This window comes from Podarcis cretensis, assembly GCF_951804945.1.
Source record: "Podarcis cretensis genome assembly, chromosome: 1".
Classification (NCBI taxonomy): domain Eukaryota; kingdom Metazoa; phylum Chordata; class Lepidosauria; order Squamata; family Lacertidae; genus Podarcis; species Podarcis cretensis.
The window spans coordinates 111,980,972-112,003,026 of NC_137170.1; the positions used below are offsets into that span (position 1 = coordinate 111,980,972).

General features: G+C 39.6%; 1 protein-coding gene and 1 long non-coding RNA gene across 5 annotated transcripts in view; one reads left to right on the forward strand and one right to left on the reverse strand.

Moving 5' to 3' along the window:
* CSRNP3 (cysteine and serine rich nuclear protein 3) overlaps nt 1-22,055 on the forward strand; it is an 89,740-nt gene that overhangs the window by 35,345 nt on the left and 32,340 nt on the right. Inside the window, exon 1 of one of the 3 annotated variants that reach the window (XM_079978676.1) lies at nt 21,025-21,095. The exons of the other annotated variants lie outside the window; for them this stretch is intronic. Coding sequence (XP_079834802.1) covers nt 21,041-21,095 — 55 coding nt within the window. The 5' untranslated portion in view covers nt 21,025-21,040. Of the gene's footprint in view, nt 1-21,024; nt 21,096-22,055 lie in introns of those variants that run through there. 3 annotated transcript variants of the gene reach the window in all.
* Nucleotides 5,481-18,325, reverse strand: LOC307220307. Of its 2 annotated transcripts, XR_013840828.1 has the most exons (4): nt 18,196-18,325; nt 14,112-14,233; nt 11,634-11,835; nt 5,481-5,906 (listed from the first exon to the last, which is right to left on the reverse strand). It is a non-coding gene; the product is annotated as an uncharacterized lncRNA (long non-coding RNA). The 2 variants fall into 2 exon arrangements; XR_013840829.1 differs by lacking the exons at nt 5,481-5,906; nt 11,634-11,835 and having other exon boundaries at nt 13,024-14,233.

The following is a 22,055-nucleotide window of genomic DNA, read 5'->3' on the forward strand; positions in this document are numbered from 1 at the left end:
CAGTGAATGCCATAAATTAATTATTGACTGTTAAGAAGCGTGTCTTTGTATTTGCCAGTCCTGAAAGATTCATCCATTTCATTGAGCAACCTCAAATCCCTGTATTATGGGGGAGAAAATAACATCTCTTTTCTCACTTTATCTACGCCACTCACAACTCTAACCTCTAGCTTGCCCCTTTGTCTTTTTTCTGAACAAATAAACCCCTCAAACTCTATAGCAGGGATTGGAACCTTTAGCCCTTTAGATCTTGCTAAACTACAGCTCCTATTATCTCTGGTCAGTGAGCCATGTTTGCTGGAGCTGATGGGAACTGGAGTTTGGTAACACCTGGAGGGCCAAAGATTCTATAGCTTTCCCTTATTCAATAGCTGCACACTGAGTTGTTGTCATTGGGCTATCCACCACAATCCCAGAATGACTTTCTTGAGAGTCAAAGCTAGGACTTTTTTTTTTCAGATTCAGCACTTCTCAAATGGGTGCCATTGCCATTCTAAGAGAACAAGGGAGACGTTCATGGTGAGCTGCAGTACTTCTTTTTCTAGAAAAGCAGCACTGATCACAGCCATGCCATATATTATCAGTGCATATGCAAAATTGGGTTTGGTGCTTTGCACCAATGTGCATACGTTTACACTTACTTACACGGACGCTCATTCGTTTTGTTTCCCATTTGCCCAGTTTGGATAGATCCATTTGGAGATCATCCCAGGCTGCTGGAGCTATTTCTGCTTATGAATTACTTAGTTTTATATGCAAACTTGGCTACTTTCTGCTCATCCCTGACTCCAGATTGTTTATCGATGTTAAATAGTACCTGGGCTGAAAACATACTTTTAAGGAACCACAATGCCTACCTGCCATCCCTTCCACTGTGAAGCAGCTCTTACTCTTAACTCTTAAAAACTCTTACTCTTAACATCTTGTTTTTAAACCAATGATTTATCACATGACTGCTAGGTTCCCTCAAGACACCTTTGGTGAGAGACTAAAGTCCTTTTCAAGTATTCCCGCTCAAGCATTTCCCTTCTTGTTTATTTAAATAGTTTAAGCCCGAATTTCATTGGAAAGCAATCCCAGGGCGATACACTATGCACAGGGCAACCCTCCGTTGGGCCCAACCATGGAGGACGAGGCTATCAAATGCTAATAGCCATGATGGCTACATTGTCTATCCACTGTTAGAGGTAGTATGCCTCTGTGTCGTGATTTCTGGGAATCACAAGTAGGTGAGAATGCTGTTGCATTCCCACTTGCAGACATCCCATGGGCATCCTGTTGGCCACTGAGAACAGGATGCTGCCTTAGATGGGCCTGATCCAGCAGGTCTCTTCTTATGCCCTGCGTGCATTGGGTGACGAATGCCTGTAGTGAGGAGCTGGCTCTATTTGTGGATGCCCTGTGTGTGATTTGGAACCCAGCACAATCAGGATTCTGAATCAGGAACGCAACGGAGGCTGAGGAGGCAGCAAGTAAACCATCACTCTCCTCCGTCCTTCCTTGCGCAACTGAAAATGATTGAGGAACATCTGAATAGGGCTTTGTCAAAACCATTTTGGGAAGTCCATAATGTATAATGGGTTACTCTGGTGTTCATGTTTGTTTATGCTTTTGTTGGCATGCTTAGAAAGTGTGTGAGTTACCAAATCTCATTATATACAAAAGGAGGTGCTTTCTCCTTTCCCAGTTAAATTTCTGATACTATCTCCAGTTTAACTACTGGTATAAACTTTCTGCAATGAATCTGACTTCCTAACGTTTTGGATGTAGCTGGAGAAAAACTAGATTTCAGAAATAAAAGCTAAAATTTTGCAAGCCAAGAATTGATTGTTTAATATAAGTTACTGTTTGCCTGTATAGGAGCAGACTACATTACTATAGCTTGCTTAACTTTTCATATTTTAATATATATATTTAACACCCCCTAGCTTCCTGTCTATCCATCTTTCAGTCTGTCAATCAATCAATCAATCAATCAATCAGTCATACCATTTATTTCTTCCTGCAGTGTGTAGTAATGGCACATTAACTTCTTATTCTCATTTATTTCATCTTCCACCATTTGCTAAGCATTTGGGGTTTTTTTTTCTGTTTCAGACTGCTACAGCAAAATGGCTACCATTTTTTGTTTATGTCTATCCTTAGTATCCTATGGCATCATAAATGGAAAAAAAAGCCTTTCTGTTAAGTAAAAAACAAACAAAAAACCACCTCTTAATGAATAAGGTGCCTAATTGATCTTCGTTTTTCCTTATTAACATATAAGGCTATCATCTTTGCCCCTACAGATTCTCACCATGAACCATCTGTTCAATCTGTGCATTATGATGTGTTTTCACCAAAATGGTGGAACTTAAATTAATTATTACCTGTGTTGTTATGGTTATAAAAGAAATGCTAATTAGAACTGAAATCTAGAGACAATTCAGTGACAGAATAACCTGCTTGTCTCATCAAAAAAGCTATGGAACACCTTAGATAATATTATCTTTCTCTTCATCAGATTACAGTTAGATGTTTCATACTGTATAATTATTAGAAAGTCTATTATAAAACATTTTCATCCACACACACACACATACTAAGATGGAGAGGTGCTATGGACTTTAGAAAGGGACTTCTATTATGTGGTCTTTGTTAGAAGCCAATCCTGAATCCAGCAAGGTTAGTAACGTTGTTTTTACTGACTCCACTTGCAATGATTGGTCATACCCTTAATGAGCAACAAGCTGTCAATTACTTATGCTAATGAGTGAACCATTGAAAAGGATAACAAGTAGGTATTTTTTGCCATTTGAAGAATGTTAATGAGTAAATGACATTGCCATTTGTCATTTATCTACGTTCAAAGCCGAAATGTAATTTTAGCAATGACTATTTTATCATAAATGGATAAAATGAATAAATACAATTTTGCGGTAGCAGTGAAAACAATTCATTATTTAGGCAGAACTGGTTTTCACAGCAAAAGACAGATACATAGCTATTCAAATTAAAACAATGTGTGGGGATCTCAAATTTTCTAAAGTAAAATCAACTTTCCTTTCTTCCTGGAGATGACACATTTCCAGAGGTACTCAATTATTTGTGATTCTTTTGAGCAAGTTTTGCCATTTATTGTCCTCCAAAGAAATGTCATTTTATCAAATACTAAGGTAACGAATCAACAGAAGGGAATGGAAGTTTTATTGTGTTAAATTATGTTATCTTGTGTTAAATTATGTTGGATAGTTAATTTAATCCAAGGGTATTAAATTAGTTGATTTTTTCTCAGTTCCAGAGTATTAAAATAGTAAAAAAAAAAAAAGAGGTGTGTGTGGAATTCTGCAACTGTAAGCTTTCAGAGCAAAACAAGGCTTTCTTTAATGTCTTTCTTCCTAATTATGTTTACTTGGAAGTAAGCCCCACTGATTACTTCTGAGTAAGGATCCTTAGAATTTCAGTCATAGTTTTCATACAATATTAGCAACTTAAAAGTATTAATAGGTTTATTGGCAGGATGCCAGTTAGGAATATGATTCCTTTTCACAAATATCAATATGAATTTGACATTACATCCTGCATAGAGATAGTTTACTGTGATACTGTCATTAGCCCTCACAAAGCAAGTATTAATCATAATTTCAAATCTCTAATGAATCCATGTTTTGTAAAGAAGGTTGCGAAGGGATTTGTAATGGGCATAGAAAGAGGTTGTGAAGGGATTTCCGTAATTTGTGTTCTGTTAATGACTTAAAGCAGCTTTATCATTTGTTGTTCTTTCTTCATAGTAGACCTTAAGCTGATAAAAATATCCATAGACAGTGAAATCAGTAGTATGCCCGGTTTTATCAGACAAAACTCCCATGTGATCACATAGGCAGCGTCAGAGAGACTCTGAAGCTGCTAAGCAAGCAGTAGGTAATGAGTCTTTGTGCAGAGTGTAGCTCTTGTCGCTGAACAATAAAGCATATGGTACAGGCAATAAAAGACAGGGCTGGGGAAATTTTAAGAAGATTCCGCTGGAACTAGGAAGGCAGATAACACATCACACACTTACAAAATGACAGCCTATGTTGGTGCATAATTATCAGGAAAAGTGTATGGACTGGAAAAAAACCCACCCATTTGAACAGGTCAGTTTTTTGTTTTTTTGTTTGTCTGCTTCAGATTATTCTGAGATTTCAATGTTTTTGAATGCCATTCAGTAGTTTCGCTTATACCATTTTGGGTTGCTAATATATTTGGTTCATTTTTGAATTCAGTAAGGTGTGGCTTGTTTGATGCCCAGGAGTTGAATGCCTTGTTAAATAAACCATGTAAAGTAACTGTAGCTAATGTGGGGGGTTTTTTATATTAAAACTCTGCAGCCGGAAACATTACAGATCCAGGAGTAATGGAACATTCACTCATTACAGTCAACCTCTAGCACTGATCAGTAGCCAATTCTGAAATGCTGTGTTATTTCAGTATAGCAACGATCTATTATGCTGATGTCTTGTCATCCTCATTATTTTGAGAGGAACCATGTGGTTTCATGATGGCAATTTTCTTTTATGTTTTTAAATGATAAATGGCATACACTGGAATGTTAATTAGGATGCATATAATTTTCCCCCAATACTAGCTTTTGTGAAATATTTTAGGGGTGATGATGCAAAGGCAGAGGCACACATATAAGGAACCTGCATCTAACATATCCCACCAGCCTTTAAGAACAACATACATGACTATTCTCTTCTTTGTATCCCCCCCCCCTATTGTTTTATTGATTTTTATAGTAAGGGATGTGTAATCTTTGCTGTTTCATTTTTACAAAGAATGCTACCACACATTTTAAGTGACCATTTGTAGGTTACAAAATTAAGTGTTGCTGCTTCTTAATATTTTGATTTTGAGGAAATTAGCTTTGTATGAAACATAAAAGTTTCATAGTACGCAGAGGTGCATGCATCAAGCATTTTTTTTTAAAACAATGGAATATCTAAATGCTTTCCAATCTTGAAAGAAATGGAACTGTTAATCTTTAATATGCATTTCAGCAATACAAAACCAGTAACTTTGAACAGGGGTGAGGTATCCTGCAGGAAGCAAAATGGGAGAAAGCAGGAAATAATAGAAGCCTGAGCCCCTTCTCTAAACCAATAAAAAAAAATGTTCACTTCCTTATTGAACGTTTTAGAGAATTAATCTGAGAAACTCTTTCACTTCTTACTCTTTTGGCGCCATATTGAATACAGACTTATGTTTACAGAGCTTAGCAGTGTTATTTTGTATCAGACTGTTAAAACAGTTTCAATGGTGTGAAAACTGGAGCAACACTTATTTTCCTTCTTTATTTATGCCGTTTTAGTATCATGGGCACAAAGCTGTTGCAACATGAGGCTGTATGATGCAAATGTATTGGAAATGAAAATATCAACAGACACATTGACAGACACCCTTATTTAATAAATGATGATAATAATAATAATGATGATGATGAGCAACATCAGGCTAACTGCATTTCAGACAGCAAAGCTTTAGTGGTGGAGATTTTCACAACCACTTCCCTCCCCAGATTTAAATAGGATATTTGACTATATTGGTCACCTTGGAAACCAGCCGCTGGAGCCTGATTTTAGTGGGTTATCCTGCAGGATGGCAACAACGTTCAGTTTCCGTATTCTTCAGAATAAAAATGCTCGGCCTTCCATTAGTTGAAGTGAGAGCAGTGGCTTTCTAAAATGCCCCAGTTGCAGCAGTGCTTAGTGCAAACATAATACCTCCTCCTTTGCCTCCGCTTTCCTCCAGTGATTCAGGTATTCCAGCAGAACTGCAGTTCTACAATTTCTTACCCAGCCAGCATTCTCCTTTTAGCTGCTGACAGGCCCTTCGCAAGCCTTATGCAAATTAGACAAGCACAGTAGCTTTGACTGCAGAGGGAGCTGGGGGGGGGGGGAGAGAGGGAGAGAGAGAAGAAATGAGTTCAAAGGTCAGAGAGCTGGTGGAAGGCTGTAACAGTTGACTGGGGAAGGGGGGGGAATACACAGACTACTGCAGTGAGCTTTTGCTGGCACCAAACGAGGAGGGAGAGGTTTTGTTTCCTGTGTTGAAAAGACCCTGCAGCTTATCTGAAACTATATCCCAATTCAGGTATTATCTAAAGCTTGTATCCTTGTGTGCTCCTCATTCCAGAAAGTGCGTTGGGCTCACTTGCGATTACCAAAGTCATCCTGTATCTAGACTAACCTTTCGGTGGCTGTGCATGTATGTCTTTGTATGCATTGCTTGGTTTTGAACGTTGCCGTTCTGTCCCATTGAAAGATGAATGGGGATTTTAGTGTCCCATTTGATTTTTTTAATAATAATAATAATGTTTAGGCCTGTCAAAATGAAAATGTGGCAAGTTTAAAAATGTTTCTGAATGAAATTTTGAGCCCTGAATTTAATGTGGCTTCAATCCACACGGAATTTTAAGTATTGGTCGATGGGGCATGCGTGGTCTTGAGTTCCTACAGGTTGTTTCTCCCAGATACATGTCATATTGGGCTTCTTATCGGGTGGTCATTTCCAGATTATAGACAGGGCAGATTTGACAGTTCCAATCACATGTTGGGGATGGAAGTTAAGAGATGTGAACTTGGGGCTGATCTAGTTGCTAGATGTAGAAGTTGATGATGTGCATCATAATGTGTGCATCGACACAAGCTGTTTGACTGTTTCTTATTATGATTTGGTTCTTGAGTGCTCCTTTCTGCAACAAAACTTCGAAAATGCACTGATCCATGTTGTATGCTGGCTATCCAGCTTAAATGCACAGCCAGCTTACTGCACGGATCAGAGCATTTTTGGAAGTGTCATTGTAGCAAGGTTGTATTTGAACCCAAATCATAATAAAAAAATGCAATATATCAAACAGCTTATGTAAAACTTCCATTTGGCATAAATGTCGCACTTCTCTAATAATTTATAATCTCTTAAGTGTTTTTATTAAGACTAAAAGATTAATTTGCTCACTGCATAAAACAGGCATACCAGGGGTAAAATGTGGTTGTAAAATTCTTCTTTTTGTCACTGATGTATATTGTATTACTTCAAAATATTTAGTAGCACACAGAACATTTTATGTAAAAACAAAGACAATAAATTTTGAAAACAAATCAGATTGAACGTTCTTGAGGAAGTTAAACACTTTTAAATACTAAAGACTATTAAGGAGATATTTGATCATGTACTTACGACTTCCATTGACATTAGTGTGATTTAACATTAGATGGACTGTGTTTGCATTTTGAACTCCAATCACGATGCAAGCTTAAATGTGTGCATTTTGTCCCTGAGAAGTTGGTTTTTACTGCAAAGGTCTAGTTTTATGGCAGAAGACATGGTTAGTTTGCTTTGTTGCAGAGTATCCCATACCTTGCACCTTCACAACCAGAGATTTGTATCAGAAACCATCTGATTCATATTTATCTCCATGCATTATGGACCAATCCAGATACTCTTATTGCAGCTGATCAGTTATTTATTGACCTTATTTATAATCTGCCCTTCACTATATGGTCCTGGTAGAAATATGTCACATAAAAACAATGTAAAGACCAACAAACAAACAATGGATGCTATAAAATTTCACAACAACAGAGAACATCAGCAGAATATAAAAAGTAGGACTTAAATGGAGGCAATAAAAAATGTCTGATAGGTCCCAAGCAAAAGTCCAGATAATACGTTTAAAACTATTGATAGGATCTTCATCTGCAATCAATATTTTTGATAATGTTACAGTTTAGGACTGTTGGGTCAAAGGTTGCGTATGCAGCATACATTTAAAGCATGTGGCTTCCTCAAATAACCCTGAAAACCATAGTTTACCCCTCACAGAGCTACAATTCTCAGCACCCTTAACAAACTGCAGTTCCTAAAATTCTTGGGAAGAAGCTGTGGACTTTAAATGTGCTTTAAGCTGCCCAGAGTGGCTGGGGAAACCCAGCCAGATGGACAGGGTATAAATAATAAAATTATTATTGTTATTATTACTATTACTGTTATTGTTAAATATATGGTATGTACGCAGCCAAAATGTCAAAAGTAAGGAGCACTGTTATTTCTGTGTGAGATGTCATGCATCTCACACAGTTTTGTTCCTTAGGGTCAAACTGTTCTTGGTTAAGGGACAGAGGAATGTCTGTCTAGACGTTACTACAGTTCATGAATTGCTTTCACTGGAGTACAACTGGAGCTTCACTGAAGCCTCTGGAAGATTAACATGAAGTGTGTGAATGGCAACTATAGTTTCACATAGTTTAATGACAGGTAGAGGTGAAAGGATCTGTGTATTTTGGTTTTCTCAGTTTCTAATTTTTCAATCTTAAACTCAGTTCTCCCTCTTTCTGCACCAATTTGCTGTTATCATTATTTTTAATCTTCATTAAAACCACTCAGCATCCTAGTGCAAATTTCTTCTAATAGACACATTTTTGTATTTACGGTAGTTTTCACTAATTACTCATTTTTGTAACTAATTTATCCTAATATAATGCATTTCTCTTTGTTATTTCCACTAATATATTGATTTTAGGCACATTTTCTCCTAATATACACATTTTTGTAACATGGTTTGGTTGGAGAACTGCATCACAAAATTCAGAGTTGCGAATTTTGAAGGATGGCTGTGTTTTGGTTCTCATATTGTTTCGGAAAGTGCCATTTTGATAAATTTGGCTTTAGATGCAAACTGAATCAGATTTCTCTCCCATCCCTAATGACAGGTAATTTGGTCTTATTCAGTGACCACATTTGTACCCCAAACATTCTACCAACAAACCAAAGCAAGGTATCTACAAGGAAGGGATGAAAATTCAAATAAACACATCATTAAAACCTTAATACTATTTACACTACATTTTTCAATTCAGGTGCTTAGGCAATAGTCTGCTTTGGTTTCTTTGGGATTATTCTAGGCTAAGTCATTATCAAGAAAAATATTCAAATTCTGAACCAAGGACTCCCAAACTCAGGATAAGTGTGCAAGTACAAAGAATACAAAGTTGCATAATACATTGTAATTCCAATATATGGATTACTTCAGAAATTGGAAGAAGAACTGAAAAGTTTAGGAGCACAATGGAGCTTAGACCAGGATAATGGAGATCAATGGATGACAGAGCCTAGAATTTTTCAGGTGGAATGGGCAGAGTAGAGAATCCTGATAAATTATGAGCACATGCCATCTTTCAAAGTATCCTCTTTGGGTTTTTATCCCTCAAGTGCCATTGTCCCCAATTTTTCCAGCTGTTATCTGTGATGTGAGGCTTAGAAACATCCATCCCCCACAACCCTCTCCCTCTAAATTTAAGATCAAAAGAGGGACCAATTTTGTTGCCAAATTCCAGGGTCATTGCTGTATGGGTACAAATGCAGTCTTGATTGGGATTATGTGCCTTTAGGATTTCCATTTGCAGCAGATCAAAACCTAACCAAAGGGGAGGCAATGAACCTGACTTGCACTGCTTAGCTTGGCAGTACTGGCCTCCATTTTAAAAGAAGAAAACTCCATTTTGGGAGCCAGCAAAGCTAGTTGTATTGAGTAGTATATGCATTTCTTTGTCTATCACCCAGGCAACAAGATCTGGCTCTCTCCTCACCCCTTCATCTGGACTGGTTAATGTTTAGTCAATAAGCTATCTGAAATGTTAAGGAACTTTCCAATTCCTGCCTATTTCAAGTGGGGAGGTTATGCACATAAGATTGTTTGTTTAAAAATCAAGCTTCAAATGGCTTGATAATGTGGGCATCATCTTAGAAGAATAAGTTCTCATGTTAGGCTTCTCACAAGTTCTGCCTTTTGCAGCCTTGTAAAATATGGTTGCTCTCTACATCATAAGAAAGGATGGGTGGACACACTGAGAGCCACTGTGGTGTAGCGGTTAAAAGCGGTAGTCACGTAATCTGGGGAACCGGGTTCGCGTCTCCGCTCCTCCACATGCAGCTGCTGGGTGACCTTGGGCCAGTCACACTTCTTTGAAGTCTCTCAGCCCCACTCACCTCACAGAGTGTTTGTTGTGGGGGAGGAAGGGAAGGAGAATGTTAGCCGCTTTGAGACTCCTGAAGGGGAATGAAAGGTGGGGTATCAAATCCAAACTCTTCTTCTTCTTCTTCTTGTCCAATCCTGAAAATTTTAGATTCAAAAAAAGAAGACAAGTTTGTTAGCTCTGGTTTGGTTGGCTCTCTTCTATCTTCTCTGTCTCCACACCTAGCAACAGCTTGAAGCAGGGCTTCTTTTCAAAGGGAACTCACAGGAACTCAGTTCCAGCACCTCTCCGGTGGGCACCATTGCCATTCTAAGAGAAAGAGGAAGGCATTCATGGTGAGCTCTGCTAGAAAAATAGCACTGGCTTGAAGGAAGTGGCTCTGAGTTGAGGGTGGCCTTAAATCCAAGTGGTGAGAGCCATCTTGGGTAACTTTCAAATGACCTGAACACAGACATTTAGAAACTGGGTGACTAAAGCATGTATATGACTAGCCCCTTTAGAACATCATGGGACAAAGAAGGCTAGTTTTTGACTAGATACATTTTACTATTATAGTTTGAAGTCCAAGTGGACCTGACTTTCTTATAAACCTTTTCTTATGTGGTGTGCTAAATTGTTTCTGTTTATTTATTTATTTATTTTATGCATGCATGCATGCTAATTTGTTTCTGAATTTAAACCTTCGCGCCTATCTCCATGCTTAAATGCAATGTGTTACTGAGAAGCGGATATTTTGATTTCCCCTGGGAAACCGACGTTACCCCTAATGCCTGAAGGCCGAAAATAAAAGTAAGGCAGACCCATTTAGGTTTGTTAGTAGCGGACGGTTACCATTTTTGGTGAGTTAATTAAAAGTAAACTCCTCATGGAAGACCTAATTATGCAAGTTTAAGATATTGGCAAAAGAATCCCGCTTGATCCCACATTTTTTGCAGGGACATCATCTAATCTCCAATATCTGCTTATGCTAGGCCAGGGTCAGCAACCTTTTTCAGCCATGGGCCAGTCCACCGTCTCTCAGACCGTATGGGGGGCCGGACTATATTTTGAAGGGGAAAAAATGAACTAATTCCTATGCCCCACAAATAACCCAGAGATGCATTTTAAATAAAAAGACACATTCTACTCATTTAAAAACACGCTGATTCCCGGACCGTCCGCGGGCCGGATTGAGAAGGCGATCCAGCTCCCGGGCCTTAGGTTGCCTATCCCTGTGCTAGGCGATGTATTCATCATCCATTTAAAGCTCATGGCTTGCCCCAGAGAATCCTGGGGACTGTAGTTTGTTAAGAGTGTTGAGAATTGAAGTCCTGTGAGGAGTAAACTGCAATTCCCAGATTCTTTGGGGGAGGCCAGGTGCTTTAAATGGCCTTTAAATGTGTGGTATGTATGCAGTCATGGTCTGTAAGGTAGTTCCATTCTCTCCGCTGGGACTGCACAAGCCACCACAGTGCTACTGCTCCTGAACTTAGGAGAAGCAGCTCTGAAGTATAGCTATATTGTGAGGCAGGTTTCAAAATGAGGAACAGTCTGCAGAGGTAGTCAGGACCAGTGATGATCCCTTGCACCAAATTCTGAAGACGCTCTGAATTCATCTGACTTTGGCTTTTATCACGCGCACACCCTCCCCCAACCAACCTGTAGATCCCCATTTTTCTGAAACTGGCTCCAGGGGTCAAGCTATGGTTCTCTGAAACAGATGACAGAATTCTCACTAATGAAATGGTTTGACTTCTTTGAAAGTCCTCGAAACTTCTCTCTGGAACATTTGTTGGCATTGTGCATAGGAGCAGACACAGTTTTTAATTCAGTAAGAAGTCCACACACCATTTTAATCCTCCTGTGATGTAAGATTCAATAATTATTTGAGACTACTTTTTTAAAAACAAAAGGAGTTGCATTTCTAAAATGTAAAATGCAAATACACAGATTAAAAATCAGGCAAATTGTTTTATATCAGTAAATTATTAAATGTATTAGTTTTGTTACTATTGTTATTTGTTATTTATCAGGGGACCCCAGAGAGCCAGTGTGGTGTAGTGGTTAAAAGCAGTAGACTCGTAATCTGGTGAACTGGGTTCGCATCTCCACTCCTCCACATGCAGCTGCTGGGTGACACTTCTCTGAAGTCTCTCAGCCCCACTCACCTCACAGAGTGTTTGTTGTGGGGGAGGAAGGGAAAGGAGAATGTTAGCCGCTTTGAGACTCCTTCAGGCAGTGATAAAGCGGGATATCAAATCCAAACTCTTCTTCTTCTTCTTCTTCTCCTCTATCCCTTGAGTTGAAATCCTCCCATGGCCACTGCAGCCAGCAGTCCAAGAAGCCTCCTATGACAACAACAACAACAACAACAACAACAACAACAACAACAACAACAACTTATTTATACCCCGCCCAACTGGCTGGGTTGCCCCAGCCACTCTGGACTGCTTCCAACACATATAAAAAGATAATAAAACACCAAGCATTAATAGTAACAGCCTAATCCAATATAAAAAGTCATCACAATAACTTTAAAATAAGCAACTTATATCAAACAAAGCAATTTGGCAGGAAGAACTTCAGAATCTGAAAATAGGTACACTACTGCACTACTGGTGCCCATGCAAGACTGAGCGAATAAGACATTTTCATCAAACGGGCTTGGTAGCCAAGTGGTGCCCCTGTGCTCGCAGAGGGCTTTTCTCCCAGCAGATGCTTCTGTGAACAGGATTTAGTTGGGAGGAAATGGGTCGTTGAGTGTTTTGTTTCGTTTCGTTTTGTTTTCTTGCTAATTCTGTCTCCTCTTTGCAGCTCCCATGTCACCCTACACCCTATTTTGGAGGGTCCCTTAACTTGCTGCACCCAGTTGGGATGGGGCAGAGGAGGGGACAGTCCCCTCCTTTCATCTGTTATTAGTGGAGATGTCCACTGGATCAACAATTTTTGCGTGATTGGAGGGCACCAGTTTAATTCTACCCATTGAAGGATATGGGTGTGTGGGTTTGATGAATTTTGACTCTCCCAAGAACATTCAGCCAAGGGACTATTGAAACACACATATCGCTATTTATTTCACCATTAAAGTTAATTGCACAACATTCAGAGAATCTGTTTCACAAAGCTGAAATAATTGGGGGGGGGGGGGGTTCAGTGTGGCCACTAACATGTTTGTGTAAAGCAAGCATTATAGATTTCGGTATGAAATATATATGAGCTTGTTAAATGCTTACAGTAAACACATACTTAAATGTAATGGCTCTTTTTCTATAACAAGGGGAGCATTACAATTTAACAGCATCCCTAATGTTATCACAAAACTAACAGTTCTCCTCTTTAAGGTTGCGAGACTAAAACAAAAGGGTTTGGCTACGATGGGGTGAAACTGAAGTACGCCTCAGCCATTTAATCACAAACAAAATGGACAGGGTCCAGAATATGTAGGAGCGTTAAAAGTGCGGTGATACCACTTTCCCCTCCCTTTTAATGTATGCTTGATTTAAAAATCAATACTTCCCTGTAAGGTTGCTACCCGCCCAAAAGCACATCATCTGAACAAGAAGATGATTTCATCCTGAGGATAGGGATAAATGCATTTGCTGTTGATAACAATGCCCCTTCTCTCAAAAGGTACTCATAATAAGCAGACCTTGAAGTTTAAGCACACATCCCAAGGAAGGGCCAGATGGCTGATTGTACTGAATGAGACAGGTGTAATCTGTTGTGATATCAAGAAAGCTTTTCTGAAAGATGAATTGGTTTGCTGTTTGTCAGCTGTCAGTCTTTGTCTTTGCTCTGAACCAATTATAGAGTTGAGACATGGCATCATAAGCATCCTACTAGAAACTGGTAAGGCAATACTTATGTGTGTATGTGTAAATGCCTACAATTTCAGTAGATGTGTGTGTGTGTGTGTGTGTGTGTGTGTGTGTAATTCATGCAGCAGTTCTTGGCTCTAAAACGTGAGTGAATCTAAGCAGAACACAAAATAATGATGTTCTGGTAGTAATCATACATATGCAGCTCATATAATTTGCTAGATTAAATTTAATCTAGTAGAAATAAAGTGGAACTTGTTTTTGCTGACCCTCCTTTAAAATGGCTGCAGCATAATAATGGCCATTTTAATAATCTGACCTTGGTTTCTTTTTTAAATCTTTTAAAACCATGAATTTCTCCTTAAGAGTTTTTCAGAGCCATCCTATCCTGTGTCTCTTCCTCTTCCTCAAGCAAGCTTCTGTTGTTGTTTCTTTGATTCCCTGCACAGAGAGAGAGATTTTGAAAAAGAGCAGCGTACAGAATATTAAATGGGCAAATCTCCGTTCTCTTTCACCTTCCAAGAAACTTCCAAGGTTTACAGAAGTATCAAAACGTCTGGTTTTTTTTAAAAAAATAATTTATTGACTCTGTATAAACTGGTTTTATATCCAGGATCGAGAGAGATCACATGTTCAAATAGTCATGGTGGTGGTTTGGATTCAGACCCGGTTAACTGTACTTTGATCCCTTTGAAAGTAATCTAAAAGCTAGGTGTGACTAGGCATGGGCAAAGCAATCCATTCTCTAGTCCATTCCACTTCTTCATGGGTTCACTCATAAATGTAGTCTGCTCCATTTCTACCTTAAAAATAAATAAATCACAAAAATCAGATTTAAATATAAATATGCATTTTAGATGCATTTTGTCTTAAAATATGTATTTTAATGCACTTTGATACTTTTTTATTATTAGAGACTGTATTGGAGTCTTTGGGATATTTCAAAACCAGTGAATAGCTTCTGATGTACTCAGGTGCCCTGAGCCCGGCCTTGGCTGGGGAGGGCAGGGTAAAAATTATTATTATTATTATTATTATTATTATTATTATTATTATTAGCACATTAGCACAAGAGGTAGAAATCAGGCCACTTCCTCTTGGAATTCACAAGATTCCCTAGTAATAACTCCCTTGCCCTATTGATTCCAGTGGGACTTTAGTGTGGCTAACTGGTCTGGATGTAGCCTAGGATCCACTAATTCAGACAATCCCTTCTGCTCATTCTCAAGGGGAGTAGGAAAGAAGTGCAGGAACCTATGGCCCATTTCTGATTTCATCATGTCTAGAAGCGAGGGGTGAAATGGTTTTTGAAGAGGCCCTAATTCAGCTTATATGTAGGTGGCTCAGTCTAATGATTCATGGGGTGAGTTGTCAACCTGTGCTTCTGACATCTGAGAGGGGGCGGAACTTTCCCTTTTACCTGATGAAACAAAATGAACACCAATTGTCAATGAATGAGATGAATGGCACACATATATCTAGTGGCCAGACAGGATAGTAGTATTCTAGGCTCTTTCCATAATATGAAATGACTGCTTTGGTTCCATTGCAGATATCCTCTGCTTCCTCTCCTGGTGGGGCCTTAAGATATGAGGGTTTACGCAGTTGTGGTAGAGCTTGCTGTAGCATTTCCACGGACAAAAGATGTGCCCAGAGACACTGTTTCCAGATTTTTCCTGTTGGGTCAAGGTGGCTGCAGATGCAAAAAAACTCAGGCAGTGGTTCCTTCCTAGGAGCTGGGCCTCTGAAACCATTCATTCACACAAAGAATGTGATTGGCCAGAAAGTTAATTCTGTATACCTACTCTATATAAGTATTATCTGTGATATTTACCAGAGATCATCACTTACAATAACTGCTTAAAAGCCCTGCTGGGCGTAAAAATGTAGAGGGGAGATTTTTGCTGAATGGGATACATCATGTATCTGTAACCAGGAAGGAAAGCAGACAATGAAAGAATATTGTAAAGGCTGAATTGTCCAGCACTAATTGATTCTTGCCAGAGGCACTGCTAATTTATACCTTTACCCTTGGCTTGACTTTTAGCCTTCTTTTGTCTTCCTTCCTCTGAATCCCCTCTTCTCTTCGGCCTCCTCCCTCATTCCCATCAGTGTTCTCCCCGCTCCAAGCTTTGAAGTAGCAAGTTTTGAAAGGTGATTTAAATCAAGTTTGTAAAAGGTTGCACTACTTTCTAGGCCTTTAGCTCGCAATGTTCAGCCTTAACTTGTCAGAACTAAATCTTCTTTAAAAAAAAAAAAAATTATCTTGGGTTATGTTTGAATTTTGTGGTTGGTCAGATAGCAGTTAATTTCCCCCCAATTATGGGCTTCGTAATAAGTTGCTTACACATTACATATTAAATTATAAGTCTTTACTCCCTTTTTGGAGATGTTAGGGAGGGGTCAGCAAACTTTTTCAGCAGGGGGCCGGTCCATTGTCCCTCAGACCTTGTGGGGGGCCGGACTATATTTTGGAAAAAGAAGAACGAATTCCTATGCCCCACAAATAACCCAGAGATGCATTTTAAATAAAAGGACACATTCTACTTATGTAAAAACATGCTGATTCCCAGACCATCCAAGGGCCGGATTTAGAAGGTTATTGGGCCAGATCCGGCCCCTGGGCCTTAGTTTGCCTACCCATGTGTTAGGGAATTAAGCTAAAAGTCATTGAACGTATGTGATCTTACGTATAAAAACTCTCTTTTTTTTGTTAAGGTATAAATGTAATTTATCAATCAGTAATTCTGAAACTGAGGGACACGGGTGGCGCTGTGGGTTAAACCACAGAGCCTAGGACTTGCCGATCAGAAGGTCAGCGGTTCGAATCCCCGCGACGGGGTGAGCGCCCATTGCTCGGTCCCTGCTCCTGCCCACCTAGCAGTTGGAAAGCACGTCAAAGTGCAAGTAGATAAATAGGTACCGCTGCAGCGGGAAGGTAAACAGCATTTCCGTGCGCTGCTCTGGTTTGCCAGAAGCAGCTTAGTCATGCTGGCCACATGACCCGGAAGCTGTACGCTGGCTCCATTGGCCAATAAAGCGAGATGAGCGCCGCAACCCCAGAGTCAGTCACGACTGCACCTAATGGTCAGGGGTCCCTTTACCTTTACCTTTAATTCTGAAACTATATGATTCATTAGGCTTTGTAGAACCTCTTCTGTCAATCAGCGTTGTTGTGCTGTTAAAAGATTTTACTTGATATCTCTTTCTTTTTTTGGCAGTGCTTCTAGTCTCCCTAGGTAGGCTGCATGGGTCGTGAATTGGAACCCGGGAACAGTGCCTCTGCAGAGGCATTGTACTTCCCCACTGTGGAAAGCTTTCCCCAGGGAGGAATGCCTTGTGCCATCAGTACCAACTTTTTGGTGCCAGGCCAACACATATTCCTTTTTACCTGGCCATTTGATTCTTAGTTGGAATCATGTGGTATGATGGTGTGACCCTGCCTGTTTTGGTGTTCATCTTTTAGTAGGTTGAGGGGGTAGGATAGCCACTTTTCCTAATGCCATTTTATTTCTTTCGATGTTTGTTTTAAATTCATGTATGTGCACATTTTGGTTTGGTTTGGGTTTTTTTTAAAAAATTGTAAGCTGCTTTGAGACATTTTATGTAGTAAGCAATTAAGAAATAGAATCATAATATGATAGCATTTCTGAATACTGGGGACAGGCAACAGAGGAGGGATGTTGGCCACTGCCTTTGTGTGCCATGTAGGGACTTACTGAAGACATTTGGTTGGCAACAGAATCCTGGAATAGATGGATCCTTGAAGTGATCATCCAGCAGTGATTTTATGTTAAATGTAAGTGTTTAAGCCACCCCCATTCTAGTCTATGAAAAAGACTAAAAACTAGTTATAGATGGTACAGACAGACACCCATTCACATACTATTACAGCAAGTCCATTGTTTATGTCAGAAGAAGAGAAATAGTAGTTCTTAGATGTTTGGTTTTCTTCACAGTATATAGTCTTAATAAACTTATGTAAATATAAGAAAACCTGAATCGTAATGTTTCAGAGTCACATATTTAAACCCATTGGGTTTTGACTTCCATAGATGGTGGGGACAATTATAGGAATGAGTAGGCGTTTGGGCTATTATCTTTTAAAATGTGGAATGGATTTTTAAAATGCCAGCGCTCATATGCATGTTCTATATGGAACATCATTATCAGCTTATAATGTGCTATAATTGTTCTGCAAAATATTAGAAGGAAAAGATGCAGCATTTAGCGAAGGGACATTACACTCCCCCCCTCCTGCAAAATTGCAGCAGCTAGTAATGAACAGCATACAATAATATAATAAATCAATAAAGAAATCCAAACTGACAGTACCAGTAATCTCAAATCCAAACATAAAATAAAACAGCTAATATGAAGATATACAGTCACAAAAGACTCACCTCTCCCCTTTTCATCATTTACCATATGCTGTGTAGTGTTTCAGGAGCCAAATAGCCATTGCTTAGCTGGATGTTTAAAAGATTAGATGTATTCCAGTCTCACAGTATACTGAATTATCCAAAAATGATTGTAAAGGACAGAAATTACTGCTTGGGGTCAAAATGCATTACTCTAGGGATTTAGGTTTGTTATTGTAGGCCTGTTGTGAGGCAACCCTTTATGATAAGAATACAGAAAGAGCTTGTGGTTTATCTGGAGGGAGCTAAACCACGAGCCCAGATTTGGACAACATGCTTGGCCAAGCCATGGTTTAGCTCAGTGTGGTGTAGCAGCAAAGTGGCCAGGAGGAGCAAAGCAGACGGGATCTCATCCCTGGGAGCCTACATGCAGTTCACACTTTCCAAACACAATGCATTCACTGGAAATCATTCATTAGGTGAAGGTTCGCATAATGAGCCTATAATCTCCATTCTTTCTTATGGGAACATTTCTAATCCATGGTTTGTCTCATTTCCCTCCCTTCTCCCTCCATGGTTTCTGCAGCCAACCAGAAAAGGAGAGACAAAGGAAAAACTGACTTGTCTGATTTCTCCTGCTCCCTGATTTGTCTGACCCCTCCCTCCCTTCCTCCCTCCCTCCCTCCCTTCCTTTCCGGTTTCTGCCTGAAAATGGCTATTGCCAACCAGCAAAGCACAAACAAGTGAGGAAGTGGACAGACTGGCTGCTTGCATATCTGAATCTGTGATGTGTATAGTGGGTATAGTGAGTATAGTGGGTATAGTGGCTACTAATTCCTCATGAATCTGTGATGTGTATAGTGGGTATAGTGGGTACTAATTCCTCATGGATGGATAAGTGAATTTTCACATAGCATGCGTTTGGAAAGTGGGACCTGAGTGTACATTACTTGCTCATTCATATGACGCCATTGTTTGGTTTAGGGTGACATATGAACCAGCCCAGACTATAGGTTCACAGTGTTGATCAGTCCACACAGCTTATGTTATGTAGTGAAGTTTCACCCTGGGCCAGCAGGGGGATACTGTATATAGTTTTCACTCAGGTCTGTAGATAGTTTTCACTCAGGTCCACGTCAGTTATTTTAGGCGGGAAACGCTGGGCTGTTGTTGCTACAATGTTGACAGCCGGCTGCCTATAAAAGCAGGCCGGCTGAGTTGTTTGCAGTCAGTTCTATTGCAGCTTACAAAATAAAGAGCTACTTGGAGAAATCGCTGTGTCGTCTGTCATGTCTACCCACTATTCTACAGCTTACATATGCTATGGCCATATTTTCCTCAAGCACAAGGTAATATGCACTAAGGCCAAGGCTAAGCTGAGTAGCAGGTCTAACCTCATTGTGTTGTTTTTGCTTGCTTATAGCAGGTTTCTGGGATTCCAGAAGGACAAGTTTATCAATGTCACGCCATCCCCTGCCTTTCACAGAGCTTTCAATGGTACAATTTTTGTTCATTTGAGAGCATATTCATGACAACAGGAGTGCCAACATTGAAAGGATTTGTAGCTGCATTTACACTCTTGTCAGCTGAGTCCAGGGTTCTCTACTTATAAGCTGATCACACCCATTGTTTATTATACCTGCAAATGGCAAGGAAAAGGTGACCTGGGGGGTGGGGCATTATGGTTATTCTGCAGTTTCGCCTTGCCACCTTTCCCACCTGGCTGTCTTCTGTAGTAAATGATAGACAAGTTTCCCCACTTTTGATGACATTGTTTCTGGAGGAAGCTGATCAGGCATTGCCAAGACTCTTGACCAGAACTAGTCCCTGCCCCCTTTGAAGACGTGATTCACATTTTTTCACACTGCACTTATTGCCAGTTCATTTCTGAGTATAATTCATAGTGCTGGCCATGACCGTTAACATCTCAATTGGTCCAGTGTATCTGAAGAAGTGTGCATGCACACGAAAGCTCATACCAAGAACTAACTTAGTTGGTCTTTAAGGTGCTACTGGAAGGAATTTTTTTTGTTTTGACTATGGCAGACCAACACGGCTACCTATCTGTAAATAACACCCCAGTTGTCTTTTAGGCAGTGTGCTGCCTGCGGAGTCTTGCTACCTGTGTCACACCTCATTGGCTCTGGATTATGAGGGTTAATCTTCAGGTGGTCAATGTGCAGCGTTTTCTGCCTTTGTACAGAAGTGACCTGATGATCCCTCATTTTCACAAACTCCCAATTCTGTGATCCTCAGTAATGATTTTCAAGTTTACAAAATGAAAGCAAGATTTGGGAATTACATTCTGTGTTGAGTAAGTTAAGGAAGCATTTTCATTTTATTGAACTAAAGCTACTTGTTCAAAGCAGCAATCATTCAAGCCTCACAGCTTTCTTTTCAGGCAAAGGTTTTCAGAGAGCTGTAAAATAAAATGTATTATGTATGGAAATGTATTCAGATCATGTATACATACCATCACATGCTTATTCAAGGTTGAGACCAAAGCCATTCATAGACAAAGTCAAACTGCAATTGAATTAGTCTGACCCCAGTGACTAGACAACTCAGATTTAAGTTTTTGAGGAATAGTATTCTGTCTTCAAGAAATATGATATGACGTTTTGGTTCCCCTTCCCTCACATTCATTTGACTGGTGCTCAGTTCTTGCTAGGTAGAGATAATGAAGCCTTTGAAAATGCACCATCATATTTATAAGCAATATAGTGGGAAATTGGCCAGTTTGAGGATGTAAAAGGTTCTACTTGAGAATGCATGTTGCTTACCTAGTTATAGCTTGTGCCCACCATGTTGTGAGGTCATAATGTTGCCCAATGTGGGCGGGGCTAACTTTTCACTTAGAATTTTCAACCAGAAGGTTTGTCCATATATGGTGCACTGTGAACACAGAACAACATTGGCAAGGCTGCACACTGACTTGTTAGGTAAGTGGATCAAGTCAGAGATGCCCAGGCAATTTGCTGGGAGGAATAGATGGTACTGCATAGCAACTGGACTATGTGATGATAATAACAACTTATAAAATGGGATTATATCAGAATTGCCAAGTGTTGAATTAAGCACATCCTTTCACTGAAGATATAAATTTAACCCTACCATATATTTTCTCTCTCTTTTATTTCTATGCGTATCTTCTAACTCATCACCCAAAGTCTTTTCGAAAGACTGTTTGAGCATTTGCATTTCCAGGGGTAGAGAAATATTTTTGCAAGCCATTTATATTCCTTAGCAATTTCTGCATTCTTCTTCTGGTCCTGTCATTGATTTGATTTGTAGTTGCAATACCTCTGTGAGATTTTAAATGCCCCCACAACATGGAAATATGAACTTCATTGGGTAAGATTTAAGTAATGAGTCCTTTCAGCAGAAGGAACAGAATTTCCCTTTCCCTGCTCTGTAGACTCTGGGAAGTTGGGAGAATCCCCCAGAACAATGTGGGAAGAGGAGGGAGGGCAAAAACCTTGCCCTGGCAGAATGATTTTGAAATTCTCCCATTGTTTCTCATGGAACTGTATGATATGACAAATTAATGGATATTTGCAAAGTGCTTTACAAATGAGGACACATTCCCAGGAACAGATAGTATGGCCTGTGTTTGTTGGTTCTCCTGCTGCCCATCAGTGCCCACAACTCATAAGGCAGCTAGAGACTGAGCAGACTGCAGTGTTGTGGGCAGAGATGTGGGGTGGAAAAACATTCCAGGATGGAAATGTTTTCAGGACATACACACACCCCATTTCTAAAAATTGATTGTTTCCTAAAATTGTTTTAAGTGCATAATGAATGGCTACAATATCAATCACAATTGCCTGGAGTTGCAAATATATTTTTCTAGGTGACAACCTTTAGGATATTGGTGTGGGAACGTAGGCCTGGGGACCTCC